Here is an 18178-nt window from a genome sequence, read left to right as displayed (position 1 = left end):
CTACTTTGCAGATGTGTCTGAGACAAAAGGACATACGGTTAAGGCGAGGAGTAAGAGGTTTAAAGGGGATCTGGGGAAGAATCTCTCTCCAGGTATGGTTATAAACTGGAACATATCGCCTGAGAAGGATGGTGGAGGCAGGTACTTCACATTTATGAAGCATATGAATGGGTTTTTAAAATCACCATGGAATAGAAGACTCCAGACAAATGCTGGTAAGTGACAATAGTATATTGTCACTTGATATTATGAAGAGCACCACCAGGTTTATTTAAGAGCTCCTGCCTTGGATTGTATTTGATGGGTTTCAGAAGATGGAATTTTATACTTTTCAATCTGTGTTGTTCCTGACAGGAGTGTGTTGGTGGGACAGTTTAGAAAGCTTCATTCTAATTTTCTACTTTATGCTGTATCCAAACACCAACACTGAGCCACAGTAAACATTGACGTATAACATCCTCAATGAGCACAATTTTCCACAGAGTCAACAAAACAATAGAATGTTTTGTGGTGTTAAGTAGGCAGTGTCATTTTTCCCCCTGGGCTCCTAGCTTGCAGGCATCTCACCAAAGTAGTCAACATTCATGTATGGACCTGGACTACAAGTATCACATCAGAATTTACTCTCAGAACCTCTGGTGGGGTGTCTTTCTTTCGTTCAGAGATGCTGATGTACTCAGGTTGCTCTGGCCCTATACTGGTCAATTCCTTAGTTAGAACAAGTCAGATTTGTAGAGCTCAGTTACTCCCCACCTACGTCAACTCAGCCAGAAATTCTCATAATAAATTAAGAGCAGTCACTTACACTGCCCGAGAAAGCCTTACCGCCATCTCCATGCCACTGGAAGTCATAACGTCTTTGGGCTGTGCGTCTTTGCTGCCAATGTAAGAACTAATTGTGTCACAAGACCAGGGCGAGTACTGAGCAGTGTAATCATGGTCCTTGTACTTCTTCACTGGTTTCAGGTCCTCATCGGAATACTAAACATGTAACGGTACAACAGTTAAGACATATCGAATCTGAAACCCATAGCTACTAAAACTTTGATGTTTAATAACAAATCCTGTGTAAAGTTGAAGATAGACACAAAATGCTGGAGTAGGGTCAGGCAACCCTAATGCTGGAGTGGGTCAGGCAACTTTAATGCTGGAGTGGGTCAGGCAACATTTATGAAGAAAAGGAAAAGGTGACGTTTTGAGTTGAGACCCTTCTTCAGACTGAGAGTCAGTGCTCACAGTGCAATTGTGCACTCTCACAGCGAGAGGAATTGTGCAATGCATAACAAAAACTGATAATTCTACTTGATACAGCACAAATTATTTATTGGACTGTGAATAGCTCTCAACAGGGTGGTGAAGGTGTTTGGCATGTACACTTTAATCGGTCGGTCACTGAATACAGGGGTTGGGGCTGTATGTGACAACGTACAAGCCATTGGTAAGACCACATTTGAAGTATTCTGGTTGCCCAGCTTTTGGAAGAATGTGATTAAGGTGGAAAAGATGCAGAGAAGATTTACAAGGATATTATTGGGACTGGATGGCTTGAAGTATAAGGAGAGGTTGGAGAGGCTGGGGCTGTTTTCACTGGAGCGTGGGTTGACCTTATAGAGGAATATAAAATCATGAGCGGTGCAGGTAAGATGGATGGTGACAGTTTTTTTCCCCCAGGGCAGATGAGTCTAAAACCAGAGTGCATAGGTTTAAAGTGAGAGGAGAAAGTTTTAAAAGGAACCTGAGGGGCAACCTTTTCACACAACACAGAGGATGGTGGCATTTGGAATGAGCTGCCAGCGGAAGCCATAGAGATGGGTACAATTACAATATTTAAGACATTTAATCAGGTACATGGATTGGACAGGTTTAGAGGGATATGCCAAATGTAGTCAAATGGGACTAGCTCAGATAGACATTTTCATCAGCAAGGACAAGTTGGGCCGAAGGAACTATTTCTGTGCTGTACAACTCTACGCTTTTCCAGGGCTGGGTTCAGTTTTGTGACCTTTGGATGGGATGATTAACTGTGTCATTGATCAGGGGAAAACCGATAACTGTGAGGATGTCGCTGTTTTAAGTTTAACAGTGTATCTTTGGAGCTTTCCTCACATAAACACAGTCCTAAGGGTGAGGCCCCAGGGTCTGACGGCCTGGCAGAGACTGCTGTTTACTCCCAGACTCTGTGGCAGCACAGCCTTGAATAGAAGAGAAAACCAAACATTGCAAGTACCTCCGGGGAAACATCAACAAAGGAAGATGGCATCACTGCATTGGGGGGGAATGGAGGTGGCGAGATGGTTTTGCGCTCCTCGAGCTGAGCCATCAGCTCTTTCCTTCGCCGATGCAGGTAATCCAGGCTCGGTTGGGGCTGAGGTTGGTGCTGGGGTACCCTGCTGTGAGGATCCTGTAACAAAAGAGGACAATCAGCAATGCTCACCTATTGCAGTTAAAATGTAGATCTAGCTGGCAGGTGACAAGATGGATGCGCTTGGCTAGATGCTCATAAGCAGAATGACACAAGCGGGAAAGGAGTCAGACGAGAAGCAGGTGGATTTCAGTATCGTTTGGTGCAGTATTAGTGCAGGTCTGTATGTAATGAACACGGGATCAGAAAACAGAAGAATCCTGTGCTGAGTTAGCTGATCTTGGTTGGGTTCATGGTGGAAGGGCCGCTCAGCATTACACACCTGCAGCCCCAGGGACTAACACTGGAAAATACAAGTGCTCCACTTCCACGAGGTCTGTGCTGACACGGAGACTGACATTTGGTGAAGTTGTTGGGCAGCTCACTATGATATAGAAGAGGAGTGGAAAATGCTGCAAACACCAGCCAATCCGTCGGCCCATCTCCCTCATTTTACTTGGATCCCTATTAGAGCCAACACCTTGGTCACTGCCTCTACTCCCCTTGGTTCTTTACTGGTGCTAATCCCTTGGTCCGTCTCCTCTATTTCCCTTGGCTCTCGATTAGTGCTCACTCCTTGGTAATCTACTGCATTTTCCTTGCTCTTCATTAGAGGTAATCTCTTGGAGTTCCTTCTTCACTTCCCTTGCTCTTTCCCATGGCTGTTTTCAAGTATGTATCCATTTTCTCTCATAAAAGCTATTAGGCATTCTGCTCCCCCCCCCTTCTCCGGAATGGGTTTCCATATTCTTCAGTCACTGAGCAAGAGAAATTGAACTACCTCCTGAGACATCTCCCCAATCTAAAAACCATCAGATCATCTCATACCCATTCTGCCAAACACACCCTTCCATACAATGTGCATTGTCATGTTGACATGGCACCTTATCAAATCAAAAGCTTTAAAATCTTCAAATTCCCCAAATCCATTGCATAAATGCACTTCATTATTTTCTCAAAAACGGACTGACACGATGTCCAAGTCTTTCTGGGAGATTTTGTCCACTACATTTGCACCACTTTGGAGCATGGCCGACCGACTGTTCACGTTTCCACCCTCGTGGATGGGCGGACTTCCATCAAGGGATGTTGGAAGACTGCCTTCGTTCTGGCCATTCCAGGCAGCTGCATCAGGGCTGAGTGATTTCTCCAAGAGAGTACTCTTGTCTCCCCCCTCCCCCACATTTCATCTTCATTAGTGACAATTCAATCTGATTGGTTCACTTCTTCCTTCTGTAGTCATCCATTCTCACATCCTACATCTTGAGGGCAAGGCAACAAAGTCTTCATTTTCCATCCCTCCACAGCTTCATGAGATTCTCTTCCGCCATCATTAATTTCCTCACATTGACACATGGAATTACAGATGTGGGTTTACAAAAATAGACACAAAGTGCTGGGATAACTCAGCAGTTCAGGCAGCATATCTGAAAAACATGTAGGGGTGATATTTCGGGTTGGGACCCTTCTTCCGACTGAAGGAGGGTCCCAACCCGAAACATCATCTATCCATGTTCTCCAGACCGCTGAGTTACACCATCACTTGTGACTTTATGTCTTTTTTAAATTAATTTCTTCACTGTTGTTCACTATTCTTTTGTACCCTCACATATCTCGTGACCAAGTCAGCAAAGTATACAGTGCGACCTTGAAGGTAGGAGATTCCTGGGCTAGTTCAGAATTAGGACGAGGAATAGCTGCCCAGAGAATGATTCTTGGGCTAGTCCAGATTATGGCAGAGTGGTTCTTGGGCTTGCCTGGAATAGGAGACTGGGATACCAGGATGGAAAGTATTTACTGAGATGGTCCAGAATTGGAGCTGGACAGGTAGGACTACGGAATACTTGGATGCAATGTGATTGCTGTGCTGATCACCTATCCAGGGAGAACTAGACCTTGTATTCATTCCACTCTGTTTCAAAGCTGTAAACGGATCAGGAATACTGCCTTATCTGCGAGTAACCCTGTGCCCAAAGCCAGCTAATAGGTCTATGTCTGCGGCACTTGAATGGAATGATTATCCCTTTCTTGTTTGGGTGGAATTGAGATGAAAAGAAAATAGTATTATTTCTGCAGTGTGCATGATAACATTAGAATGAGCCTTTACACAGCGACTGGTTGCAGATAGAGTTCTGATGACGAATCAGTCCCCACAGGTTTCACCCAGTCATTTCTGACGCCTCCGAACGGGCAGAGAGCGGCAGAAATACCATACAGACTGCTCAGGACACAAGGTGGTAGCGGTTTCAAATCCTGCCAATGGGACCTACCCTGTATGCAGGTCTGATGTGGCTGGGATGAGAGGTCATGTTATAGTAGCTTTCAGGAGCATAGCGTTCCCTGGGCTCTGCAATGCAGTTGGTCACTGCAGATGGCACGTCGACTGGTATCGGGCTGTTGCGAATGTCATCCCTCGGGTAAGACTGCGGAGGGTGGTAGATCCGCCGCCCATCGTAATGGGGCGGGTACATTCCTGAAACTGGTTGTGCCAGCGGGTACTGCTGAGGGCTGGAGTACTGAGAACTTCCCATCCTCTCCTGAATGTAGGATGGGTAGTGGTCCTGGTACTGGAGACTGGAAGGAGGCAGTGGGGGCTCTGGTACATTGCCAGGCCGTCTGTAATGTGGTAGGTAGGGTGCCACAGATCCGGAGGAGTGGTGAGAGTAGTAAAGGTCTGGAAAACAAAAACATCAAATTGAGAATGTTTGCAACTTCCATGGGTACTCTAAAAAACAACGAAGATATAAACACGTGAATTAGAAGAATGGATCATTCGGTCTTTCAAACCTGCCTCACTGATGCTCTAAACACCAACATTACATTCCTCACTACCCACTGCAGCTTTTCATCTTTTGCTTATCAGGAATCTATCCACTTCTCATTAGTGAACTTTCAAAGACTTTGCTTTCCCCTCCCTCGGGTTATGGGTGCTCCAAATGCACAAAACACACAGAGAGAGAAAATATCACTCCTCTGCAGCTGGCTAATGTTTAGAGTTCTCCATCTCTAGGCAGCATGGCCTTACTCGTTGTATTCAAGAGACGGGAAGGATTTTAGATATGAAGACTATCAAGGGAGATAGGGTCAGCGCAGGCAAGTGATGTAGAGGTTGAAGATCAGACACGATCTTTGTAAATAGTGGACAGCTTTGAGGGGCCGAGTGACCTCCAAATGCTGCATTGAAGATTCAAAATGCTGCAAATACACTGCAAACAGCAGTAAAAAAAAAAAGGGAGATGACAAGCTGGATAGAGGTTGTTCATCGTCAGAATAAACAGGTCGTTCTGGTGGAGCGACCCCTTTCCTTCCAGACACTGTGAGACTACTCACTGAACCCTCCGCTTGGAATGATGAGCTGCTGCACCACCTGGTGGTCACAGTCTGCAACAGGAGAGAGCAACAAGGCTCACACTGAGAATTCGGGAAAGTACTGGAGCAGAAGGAATCTTAAACTGTCCACCTGCTATATCTTTAAAACTAAGGTCCTTCCACCTCCAGTCCCCAAAATATCAAACCAGTCACTTTTCGCCATCTGTCAGGCCTATCCTGTGCCCTGAATCAACTGATCTTGTAGTTGGAAACTTTGGGCATCTTTACTTTAGACATACAACGTGGAAACAGGCTCTTCGGCCCACCGAGTCTGTGCCAACCAGCTATCACCTCGTACAAGAGCACCATCCTACACACGAGGGACAATTTACATGCTAATTAACCTACAAACCTGGATGTCTTTAGAGTGTGGGAGGAAACCCGAGCACCCAGGCAAAACCCACGTGGTCACAGGGAGAACGCACAAACTCTGTACAGGCAGCACCCGTAGTCAGGATCAAACCCAGGACTCTGGCGCTGCAAGGCAGCAATTCTACTGCTGCGCCACAATGCTGTCCTAATCTTTAATCACCCTAATATCATCCTTTTCCCACATATGCTCCTCACAATGTGGCCAGGTTCAGCTGCTCTTCTGTACACTGGTATAGAGACAGACCCTTGTTGTACAAGGAGACACACAAGACTGCAGATGCTGGAACTTTGAGCAAGAAACAAGAAGCTCAATGTGTCAGGCAGCATCTGGGAAGGAGTGGACATGTGACCTTTCGGGTTGGGACCCTTCTCCAGATGGGGTCCGAAGAATTTGTCTGAGGAAGGGTCCCGACCTGCAACGTTGCTTGTCCATTCCCACCCCAGAAGGGAACTTTGCTTTTTGCTCGTCTGTGGTTTGCCTGCTGCACTCCTCGACACTTGGAGAGCTTGTTTCCCGCCTGCCACCCTCCCATCGTCCTTCTTCCACTCCGCAAGCTCCACAGATCTGTCTTCTATGGGAGCAGGTCGCACGGATTAACTCTTCACAACTCTTTGCTTACTTGGCGGATACTGTGGTGGCTCGTAGGAAGCAGCAGAACTCCTCGGGTCCTGGTAGTACACGTCCGGCTGCTGGCCAGGGGAGTACATTTGTGATCCCCGCGGTACCATCTGGATCTGTTTGGAGACTGGCATAGGTGGCATCTCAGCACTTATTCGCGGTGGCACAGAGAGGGCACTGATTGGCACCGCACCAAGGGAGTTCTTCTGTGGCAACTCTATCCTGCTGAGATACAGGGAGAGAAAAAGATTAGCTTGGTGCAATTTGGGGAGAGCCACGGACATCGGAGAAGAAAAAGAGGAGAAGGATAGGAGTAGCTATCTACTTTATTGAGCCTGGATACTGAGGCTAAGTACCCCTGTGTGAGGTTTGATCAATCAACCCTGGTTATTTACACACCTTGGAATTAAGTTTTGGCAGAGAGAATCTGTTTGGCAGGACATCTCGTTCGAAGAGTGGGGTCACTGTAGTTTATTTCAGACATGGGGATTGTTATCACTGGAACAAAGCGAACATCTGTGGACCTACCACAAACCACTGTCGTTGGGGAGAGCTGTGGGGGCAGGGCGGGGGCTGGGGTAGTTGGAGGACGATGACCTACAATTGGGATTGTTGTTGCACTGGGGGTGGAAGGATTGACCAAAGTTACCCTGGTCTCTTGGTGCAGGTCTTGGAGGGTTTTTTTTTAAATCTTGGGTTGCCTGATGTTGGCAAGAACCAAGCAGTGTTGCCCAACACTAGCTGAAAAGGGAAACATCTGCAAATTCAGAAAATCTTAATAGGTTACAACCAGTGAAGTACTGCTGAAGTGCAGTCATCAAAGTAATGGAGGGGAAACTGCTTAGTGCAAGGGGAATCCACCAGATAATACTAGCTGATGAATGAATATTTTCATGAGGACACTAGAGATAATTCCCCTGCTCTTCTCATTGATACCAGGAGACCCACTATCTAGAAATGGTGCTAGTGATGTTTTTCCTCCTCTCAGAATATTGTTTTTTTATACATAGTAACACCGCCCACATAAACGATGCTTACTAATCTCTGACCAGTTAGTTAATAATTTCACACATACTAACTATGGTGTCATTTGATCTCTAGTCTCCACCAGCCCTGGGCACGGGTATGTTATCACGGAATCCTCCAGCACCTTATTTCACCTTGCCCAAGATGCTGACAAACTAATCCCAGCATTATGCCTGTATCCCTCTTTGCATTTCCCATCAAGGTATGTGTCCAAACGCCTTTAAAACACTGTATTGTTTTTGCCTCCACACCAACCTCTGGCAGCTTGTTCCAGATAACAGCACCGTATGTGAAAACTCTTGAGATCTCCTTTAAATTTCTCTGCCTCAACTTAAACTTTAGACTTTAGAGATGGAGCATGGAAACGGGTCCTTCGGCCTACCAAGTCCATGCCGGCCAGCGATCACCTCTGTACACAAGCACTATCCTACACACTAGAGATACTTTACAATTTTTACAGAAGCCTGTTAACCTACCAACCTGTACATCTTTTGAGTGTGGGAAGAAACCGGAGCACCCAGAGAACGTACAAACTCTGTACAGACAGCACCCGTGGTCATGATCAAACCTGTGTCTCTGGCTCTGTAAGGCAGTAACACTACAGCTGCGCCACTGTGCCGCCCAGTGCCCTCTGGAGACAGGATGTGGATGTGTGTGAGGGGAGACTGTTCAAGAAGCTGATTTCTCTTTATGATGCAGTGACACCACTGATACCTGATGGGCGAGGATGGGGTAACGTATCAAACCTTGGCAGGGGCAGATCAAAGCTTGAAGGTTCAAGTTACGAGGTTAGGTTGCAATAGAGAAAATACTCTTTTGCTCTTTCAGTAGGGTTAAAGGAGTTGATGAGGTGGGGACTGCAAATGCTAGTATCTGGAGCAAAAAAAGAGCTATTTCTCCTCGACTTTCAGTCCAGATGAATGATCTAATGCGAAATATTGACTGTCCTTTTCCCTCCACACATGCTGCCTGACCAGCTGAGTTCCTTCAGCAGTTCATTTTTTTGGATGAAGAGAGAAACTATTTCTTCTGGTCGCAGAGTCCAAATCAAGAGTCATCCTATTCTGATCTGCTAACCAGGACCGTCGCCTTAATTGAGAAGTGATCCCTGGTAGCATCTCTTCACAGCAGGTGTACTAATAATTTACAGAAGCTGAAAGTCACTATTGGTGGATGTTTCAAGGTGGACCATGCAGCATCTCTGAAGAAAATGCATAGGTGACGTTTCGGGTCAGGACACTTCTTTGGGGCGATGGGTGGCTGGGAAGGAAGGGTTGTTTGTAGGCTAGTTACCTAAAATTGTAGATTTCAATGTGCATACCATTAGGTTGTAAGCTAGCCATGCAGAATATGAGGAGCTGTTCCTCCAGTTTGCATATAGCCTTTTTCTGGGAATGGAGGAGGTCCTACGCATAACAATCCGTATGGGATTGTTCACTGTTTGGGATGTGGGTGCTGCTGGCAAGGGCAGCATTTATTGCATATCCCTAATTACCCTTGAGGTGGTGGCTCAGATTCAACTTCTAAAAGATCACTGCTGACGAAGGTAGGCTGCAGGTAGTAGAATTCTGGTAAAGGTTGTAGGGTTGGGAGGTGCCAGAATAGGCGGGTGAGTAACAACTGTGCATTTCTTGGATGTTATGCCAGTACCTTTGTGTGTTCGTGCTCAAGATTCCAGCATCTGCAGTTCCTTGTACCTTGTCTACTGTGTATAACAAAGTTTAAGCTGGGTTTGGAACAACCCTCAAACAACAATACACACATTATTAGTCACGGGACCAGAGGGGAAACCTCTTCACTCAGAGGGTGATGGGCATATGGAATGAGCTGGCAGAGGAGGTACTTGAGGCAGGTACTAGAACAGTGATTAACATGGATAGGAAAGGTTCAGAGGGATATGGGACAAATGCGGGCAAATGGGACTAGCTTAGATGGGGCATTTTGGGCAGCATGAAGGGCTTGTTTCCTTGCTGTATGACCCCACATCTACCGTGTATCAGCCATGATCATATTGAATGGCGGTGCAGGCTCGAAGGGCCGAATGGTCTACTCCTGCACCTAATTTCTATGTTTCTATGTTTCTATGTGTACAAATCAGCCTATTGAATTACTCACATGATAGGACAGGCAACACTTAAATGGTGATAATGTTTGGGCTCAAGGTGTGAAGCAGATTATAAGAATGAAAAACTCTCTTGATTCACACACCCCTTGCAGTGAGTGTGAATGATCCAGCATCCAATTGAAGGCTGAGAGAGCTCCAGAAGGAGACAGTGGGGAATGGGTGAGATCCAGTGAGAAATGGTGCCTTTGGATGAAGCACATGAAAGCGATCCGGAGCAGTAGACTATTAATGTTGTAACTCCCAGGACAGGCGAGGAGATTCCCACCTATCTGGTGACTGATGAAGGTGATGGTCATCGGGTTTTTTGCACTAGTATTGGGGTTATTCATTTATTGATCTTTTTTGTTTATTATGTTATCTATGACTATTGTGTTTACAGGCCTGTTATGCTATGGCAAGTAAGAATTTTATTGTTCCATTATTGGTACATATGACAATTAAATACTCTTTGCGGCCTCTTGCGCCTTCGTCAGGCCCATGATAAGTGCACATTACAGTGAAGATGAAGTTTCCTTACGAGTCCGGTGGAGATCCCGACACCGATCCCGGTGCGCTCATACTCATGTCGCCCATCTTGCCCGGCTTCATGGTAATGTCGTAGGTGCAGTCAGTCCCACGCGATATCAGCTGTGCGATGCTGTTGCCCGTGGCTACCATGCCGTTCTGGATGGAGACGGGCTTCGTGCAGGCATCCAAGGAGCCCTCGTCCGATAAGCTGTTGGACGTGACCGACATCACCCCTCCCACCTTGCTGAGTTGGGTGAGGGACTGGCTGAGGGGCCGCCCAGCTGCTAACCGCTTGTTCCTCATGCGAAATCTGGAAGGGACAGGCATCATCGAGAGATTAAACAGGTCAGTGGGTGTCATTGGTCTGAATCATTCTTGACTTCAACTGCACAGGGATGAGTGACTGCCCCCAAATGATATAAAACCCCCATCTTTTCTGTTGCTCGATTTCAGATCTTCACAATGGAAGCTGTTGGTGCAGTTCAAGAGTCATCCAATCACGACAGATGCTGTTGACTAAACGCACAAGGAATACGTTTCAAGGATCATGTGTGTGGTAGACAGACAAGGGCACGGTAGTCAGTTCCACAAGGGCTTGTGCTGAAACTACCAGGAACACGCCCAACCCCAGTTGCCACATCAAAGTGCATTTTTCTTTGCTTGTGAGGCTGTCACTGCGGAATGTGTTCCACTGGTGACGCAGCTACAAATCGCAGCAATTAGTCTGCTCCTTGGTCAAATGTTAATATCTTGAGTTGGAAACTATGAGCAATGAGCTCCCTAGGAGATGCATGTAGCAATGTACTGGCCCGACTGACATTGAACAGGCAAGTGCCCAAGCTCACCTGACCTGACCTGTCCCCTCCCTGGGTACAGGTTCCTGCTCTGACCTGGGCCTCACCCCCATGGATACAGGCCTCTGTGGGTACTGCAGCGGCTAAAGACCAAGTGACCACTACCGTGAAACATGGCTGGAGGCAGGCAGAAAATTATGCTGTAACTTCTCAAAACATAGTTTGATCCTACCAGTGCAGGGCTGAAATGTAAAATGCATATTTACACATTGGACACTGAGGTCTAAGGTCCAAGAAACACACCATCATGAAGGAAACTCCTCGACAATAACTACAACAGCGAATGTCCATTTTTGGTGCAACCCATAGCTTGGACTCCGAACATTTCCATTACTGTTTCGGGAAGAGGAATGGATTGTTTGGGATACTAAACTACATCCCAGACATTGTGTTCCAGTACAACATATTTGAACTAGCACCAGGGATTGTTCCATTTTGGCATACACCCAATAATTAGCGAATGTCCTTCAGGAGAGGAATCTTACAATCCTGTGACATTCCTCATGACTCCAGTTTTGCATAACACTGGTGATTCATATTACCTGTGCTGTCACTTGGACTGGTAGCTCGGATTACAAATGTCCGAACAAAATCTGCAAATTACCTATCACCATAGAACAACCTGCAATATTGCTTGACATTGTGCAATTTATTGTTCCAGGTGCAACAAGGATAAGGCACAGTGTGAACCTTCCTACACCCTGTCCCATCAACAGTCCCACAGTGCTATTGGTCATGTACAAAGATATTCATATCCTTCTGCACTCCTTACCTGTAGTGTTCCCATTTAGATTCCTCCTACCAAACTGCTTGACCTCACACTCTCCCAGATTAAACTCCATTTGTGCATTGTAAACTCCATACACTCAGAGCCAGCTTCTGTGCAGCAGTTACGATGCAGCAACTGTGATGCCACTTACTTTTCAAGTTCATCCTGGGAATGGGCAAAAGTGCAGCTTGCTCCTCGAGGACAGCCTCCCCGCTGCCTCAGATCTCGGCACATGCTGGTTTTGTACTTGCTGCTCTGTGCTGACTGCATCGCAAGAAAGAAAGAAAGAAAGAAAATGAGGTGATGTGATACAAAAGTAGACAACTGCATCCTATAGTGTTCTTGGATATACCTAATTAGGCCCCAGAAATGTATCTACTTTCACAGATTTTAGGACAAGCACCTTCTTGACTGTAATACGGATTGTTCTCAAGACATCTCGATTAACTTTTCTAAATTACACTTAACATTTAATGCACTTAATCCTACCTGACAACACCTAACCCACACCTCCTTTTCCCTGACCAAATCCTCAATTTCCATTGTAATCTAGGGTTCCTTACTCTTGCCTGCCTTGTCTTACTCTATCTGGAACATCCATATCTTGAACTCCCACTTTTAAGAGCTTCCCACTTTCTGGGTGTCTTTTACCCTCAAACAACATCAAAATGGGCCTCTCCTCAATTTGTGGGCAGCCCAGTCCTTTTCCATAACTATTTTATAGCTAGTAGAACGTGGTTGCTTGTTGCTAAGTGCTCGACCACAGACCCCAGTCACATACCTTGCCCTACATTTGAATAGTAGGTCAAGCTTTGCCATCTCCCTCAGAGGGTTCTCTACATATTACCCGAGGTAACTTCCTTGAACGCACTTGACAAATTCAAAAAAACATCTAAGCATTTGGCACAATGGCAGTCCCCAGGCTTCACTAGGAAAGTTAAAATCCCCTGCAATCCTATTAGTCTTGCAGCTGCCTGCAATCTCCCGACATATTTGTTCCTCTAATTCCTGCTGACCATTTGGGTGCCTATAGTACAATTCCAACAAGGTGATCACTCCTTATTATTTCCCAGCATCCATATAGCCTCACTGGAAGATCCTGCAGTAATATCATCTCAGACTGCCACAATGTTCTCCTTAGTCAATAAAGCAACACCCCCTCCTCTTCTACCTCACCTATATTTTGTCTGTATCATTGAACATTAAGCAGCCAGCCCTGACCCTTCCTTAGCCAAGTTTCTGTAATGGCTACATTGTCCTCGTCTCATGGAGCTGTCCATGCCCTGAGTTCACCTGGTTTTCCTGTCAGGCCTCCAGCATCGAAATAAATGCAATTGAATCCGTCTTTCTTCACTCCCTTCCATGCTCCTGCCAGTCCTCTCTACTGAATTAATTGTCATTGACATCTGAATCAAATCCCAGTCTCCCATCTGCCTCACTGTTTTATATCCTGGTCAGCTGCTAATCACCCAAGGAAGCAACAGCTTCCTCTCCTTTGTTATCAAACTTCTGATGAGCTAAGGTACTGTCCAATTCTCCTCTACCTCATTACAGACATTGGACTTTGTCTCTGGAACTGGTGCACTATAATGCTGAGAACTATATTCTGCATTCCGTACCTTTCCCTTCACTCCACCTATTGTACTTGAAGTTGGCTTGATTGTATTTACAGTGCCCTCCATAATGTTTGGGACAAAGACCCATCATTTATTTATTTGCCTCTGTACTCCACAATTTGATATTTGTAATAGAAAAAAATCACATGTGGTTAAAGTGCACATTGTCAGATTTTTTTTAAAGAGTATGTTTATACATTTTGGTTTCACCATGTAGAAATTATAGCAGTGTTTATAGATAGGATAGTTAGGTTTTTTTCCTCGGATTAAAATGTGTTTAGGTTGAGAATGGTAAAAATTAAGAGAGATTTACGAGGCAAGTTTTATTTTTACAGACTGAGAATGCCTGGAAGTGACGTAATGCAAATAGATACAATCGTGAAATTTAAGAGGCATTTAAACAGAAACACGAACAGGCATTAAATGGAGGGATATATGTCAAATACAGACAGTTGGAGTTAGTTTAATTTGGCATCGTGGTTGGCACAGATATGGTGAGACGCAGGGTCTTTTCTTGTGCTGTATTGTCTGGGTTCTAACTTTCTACATTACAGCAGTGGCTCAACTGTCGAGAACTACTAGAGTGGTCAGCAAGGCTTTCGGAATATTGGCCTTCATCAGGGTATTGGGTATAGAAGTTGGAATGTTATGTTACAGTTGTACAAGATGTTGGTGAAGCCGCACTGTAGGAAGGATGCTGTTAAACTGGAAAGAGTGCAGAGAAGATTTCCAAGTATGCTGCTAGGACGAGGGAGAGGTTGGACAAACTAGGGCTTTATTTCTTGGGAGCACAGGAGGATGAGGAATGATCTTATAGAGGTGTACAAGATCACGAGGGGAACAGATAGGGTGAATGCACAGTATTTTCTTTACCCAGAGTAGGGACTTAAGAACCAGAGGACATAGGTTTAAGGTAAGAGAGAAAAGATTTAATGGGAACCTGAGGGGCCTTTTCTTTTAAATTACACTGAGGGTGGGGAGTATATGGAAGGTATACTACCAGAGGAGGTAGTTGAGCAAGGTACTGTAACAACATATTTGGACAGGGACATGGATAGGTAAGGTTTAGAGGTATACGGGCCAAACGTGGGCAGGTGGGACTAGTGTAAATGGGGCATCTTGGTCAGCATGGGCACGTGTGGCCCGTTTCCGTGTTGTATGGCTCAATGACTATAGCTTTGGGAGATGTGAAGAGAGTGCAGGCAATTGGCATTGTGGTGGAACATCAACCGGGCAGAGCAGGCTTGAAGGGGCAGATGGTCTCTACTCCTGCTCCGACTTCTAATCTTCTTACTGCATTGGCTTTGGGAACATCCTGGCAGTTATGAAAAGCACAATGCAGGCACATTAAACCAAATAACACAACAATATGAACAGGGCTTGAAACATTCGTCTCAAAGACACAGTACCACTGACTGCGCCACACAAACCAGGTAAATGATTGAGACAGCAATCTCAGATGTGAAAGTGTCAGCTGAGTTCTGTTTTAACACAAAGCATGTCAGAAGTAATTATTTGGTAACAGCAAGGATCTGCTCCAATATCATAGGGCACAATGGTGCAGCTGATAGAGCTGCTGTCCTACAGCGCCGCACACCCGGGTTGAATCCTGACCTCGGGTGCCGTCTGTGCGGAGTTTGCACGTTCTCCCTGTGACCGCGTGGGTTTCCTCCGGGTGTTGTGGTTTGCTCCCGCATCCCTAAGATGTGTGGTTTTGTAAGTTAATTAACGTCTGTAAAATGTCCCAAGTGTGTAGTGAGTTGATGAGAAAATGGGATAGCCTAGAGCTAGTGTGAATGTGTGATCGATGGCCAGTTTGGAGTCGGTGGGCCAAATGGCATGTTTCTCTAAACAAAATGCAAAAAACAAACAACATGGTCCAGTCAGCAAGCTGCAGACAGTGTTCATGGAACAGAATCACAACCAACTTGCAGCAAAGGAGAGCACTCTGACCATTGTCTCAGCATCAGCCGAGAAATAGCCATGCAGCCTAATTCCATCTTCTTCCTGGATCTGCAGCCCTGCACAACGGCTCCTCATGTATACTTCCTTGTGCTGTGTAAATGTGCTGAGGATTTCTGCCTCCACCACCCTTCCAGTGAGTTCCAGACCCCGCTACCCTCAGGGTAAAAACATTTCTTCCCTTCCATCTCCACCTTCTATTAACTAATTTCAATCTCTGCCATCTGACTATTGACTCCACTGTTAAGGGAATTAAGTCCTTCCCTTACAATTGATTGCAGCATCAATGTTATAAATCTCACTGCTTCCCTGTTCTAAATCCAAACCTATCCAATAACTCCCCACAGCTACTTTTTCTCAATCAACATCCTTGTAAATCTGCACCCTCTCCAGTGGAACCACACGCCTGGTGTAATGTGCTGGTCAGAGCCTTGATTACCTGCTGCTGATCTGTTCCTTTCTTGCTATGGTTCTGTATAAAATCCACCAGTCCGTGCACAACGGTCTTTACAGCTACCAGTCCGAACTCCAACTGCTCCCACGTCGGAGGAGGGGCATCTGCAGGAAAATACAACAAACACGTACAACTTTTAGACGAGGAGAGAAAAGTAGCTTGTGCTTCAGGAGGAACTTTGCTTGCATGACGGAAGCCAACTCTGAGAAACCCTGAGAGGGTCACAGAAGCCTGATCCTGGAAATCCCTGCAGAGGAAGAATGGCCAATACTTGGACATTGACTGCTGGTTAATCAACCCAAGACAACTGAAACCAACCCAAGACACCAACCCAAGACAGCTGAAATTATTTAATGTTTAAAGCGATGCAGAATGCTTACTTACAAAGCTGGCTAATTCACTCCTCCCATCTTCCCACCCCGGGGACATGATTTAATCTTTTCAAAAAAACATGGCAATTCAATCTACAACTAGGCATAGATCTTACACCAGCTGATTCTGGGAAGGTTAGGTGGCAGCTAATATCATTTAAGGATAAGAATGGAAAAGCAAGCAGGAACCCCAAAGACTGAATTGTTGCTAGCAAATCCACAAGCTGATTTCATCGGGCATCTTCAAACCTCGATGCTTCACAGGAACAGCTATCAAACAAAGGTCAATACTAAGTGAGCAGGTATTTAGCTTTGGTGGCAAGAATCGTTCAAGAGCATAGGGAGATACTGAAGGGGGCAAAAGCAGAAGGTGAGCCTAAGAGGTTCAGAGAGAATGTGAAGGCTTGACTGTGTATGCAACCAACTCACTTCCCCACCTGTCCCTCTTTTAAGGGTTCAAAGGGTGTATATGGACACGTGTGAGAGTTCTGCCTCATAGCTGTGATCTACAACTCCTCAGCAACAAGCCGGGCCTGTTTTTGGAATGTTGCATCAAGATAATTCGAGATCCTAGATTTGCAACACTCCATACTTAGAAGATGATGGCTTCCAGCTCCTAAACTCTGGAAATGTTTCCCTGTTACACTTGCCTCTCTCATCTTTTAAGGCTTTCCATAAAACACGCCTCTGCAGGCAGTCTGCACATAACAACAGTTTAATTAAAAAAAAACTACAGATGCTGGAAATCAGAATTAAAGTGGGAAGAAAAATAGAGTTAATGTTTCAGTTTGGAGACTCTTCATCAGAGGATGAGAAAACAGTTTGGTTTCAGGTGCAAGAAAGGTGGGGAAGAGAAGGAAGAACAAAATGAATATCTCCAATAAAGTGAGACCAAATAAGTAAACATGGTAATAAAAGGCAGATTATGCTTGATTGTCTGTGATGCATGTTGCTAATAGTAAGACTGTGGAATATGCTCAGCAGACTGAGCTACAGTAGCAAACAGAGGAAAAAAAAAAATCAAAATAATCGGTGGATAAAAGGCAGAAATGGTAAGATCTGATAAGAGCAAAAACCAATGAGTGTGTTTACTGAATTTGGGGAATTTGATATTGAGTTTAGAAGGCTGCAACGGCCTTTGTCCTACCTGAACCTCCTCTGCCATCTCAGGTACTGAAACAAGCTTGCTCTTTCTCTTTTCTGTTCTGACGACTAATCTCAGACCTGAAACATTAACTGCTTCTCTTTCCACGGATGCTGCTTGACCTGCTGAGTGTTTCAGCATTGATTTTCTTTATTTTGAATACCATGTTAAGCGGCTTTATGCCAGATTTTGTTTGATTTTGTTTGTTAGAACCTTGTGAAGCTCCTTGGGGCACCAAGGTGAGTGAGGTGAAGCCATATCACTCATTTATGGCAAGTGATATGCATACAAACATTTTTGCGGTAGACATGCATTTACGTGTTTCATTGCCCTTTTCGACAGCTGACTTGTATGAGGAGGAACAATTGAATCGGCAGCCAGTGTCTGTACCTGGGCTGGGGTCAATGTTGGCCAGTAGTTCCAGGTGTGGCCTCAGCCGGTTCAGATTAGCAGGATCCCCAGTTCGTTGTAGGGCGATTGTCAGCTCCTGAACGCTCTGTGCAAAGGAGGCTGGTGTCTGCAGCTGTGAAATAATGGCATAAAGGAAAGAGCAATTACTACTGACCTTTGCCAAGTCGCATGCCTACTG

At 45.4% G+C, this 18178-nt stretch overlaps 1 protein-coding gene across 5 annotated transcripts in view; it reads right to left on the bottom strand.

Moving 5' to 3' along the window:
• rc3h1 (ring finger and CCCH-type domains 1) overlaps positions 1–18178 on the bottom strand; it is a 104714-nt gene that overhangs the window by 15384 nt on the left and 71152 nt on the right. For all 5 annotated transcript variants that reach the window (XM_033028325.1, XM_033028326.1, XM_033028327.1 and 2 more), the window contains 8 exons: positions 17980–18112; positions 16060–16178; positions 12194–12306; positions 10430–10729; positions 6763–6986; positions 4672–5075; positions 2228–2401; positions 826–981 (listed from right to left, as the gene is read on the bottom strand). In XM_033028325.1, the coding sequence (XP_032884216.1) occupies positions 826–981; positions 2228–2401; positions 4672–5075; positions 6763–6986; positions 10430–10729; positions 12194–12306; positions 16060–16178; positions 17980–18112 (1623 nt within the window). The remainder of the gene's footprint in view (positions 1–825; positions 982–2227; positions 2402–4671; positions 5076–6762; positions 6987–10429; positions 10730–12193; positions 12307–16059; positions 16179–17979; positions 18113–18178) is intronic.

The sequence above is a fragment of the Amblyraja radiata genome, chromosome 10 (genome assembly GCF_010909765.2).
Source record: "Amblyraja radiata isolate CabotCenter1 chromosome 10, sAmbRad1.1.pri, whole genome shotgun sequence".
NCBI lineage: Eukaryota > Metazoa > Chordata > Chondrichthyes > Rajiformes > Rajidae > Amblyraja > Amblyraja radiata.
The sequence above is the reverse complement of the archived record's forward strand: the minus strand, read 5'-3'. Positions and strand labels throughout refer to the sequence as shown.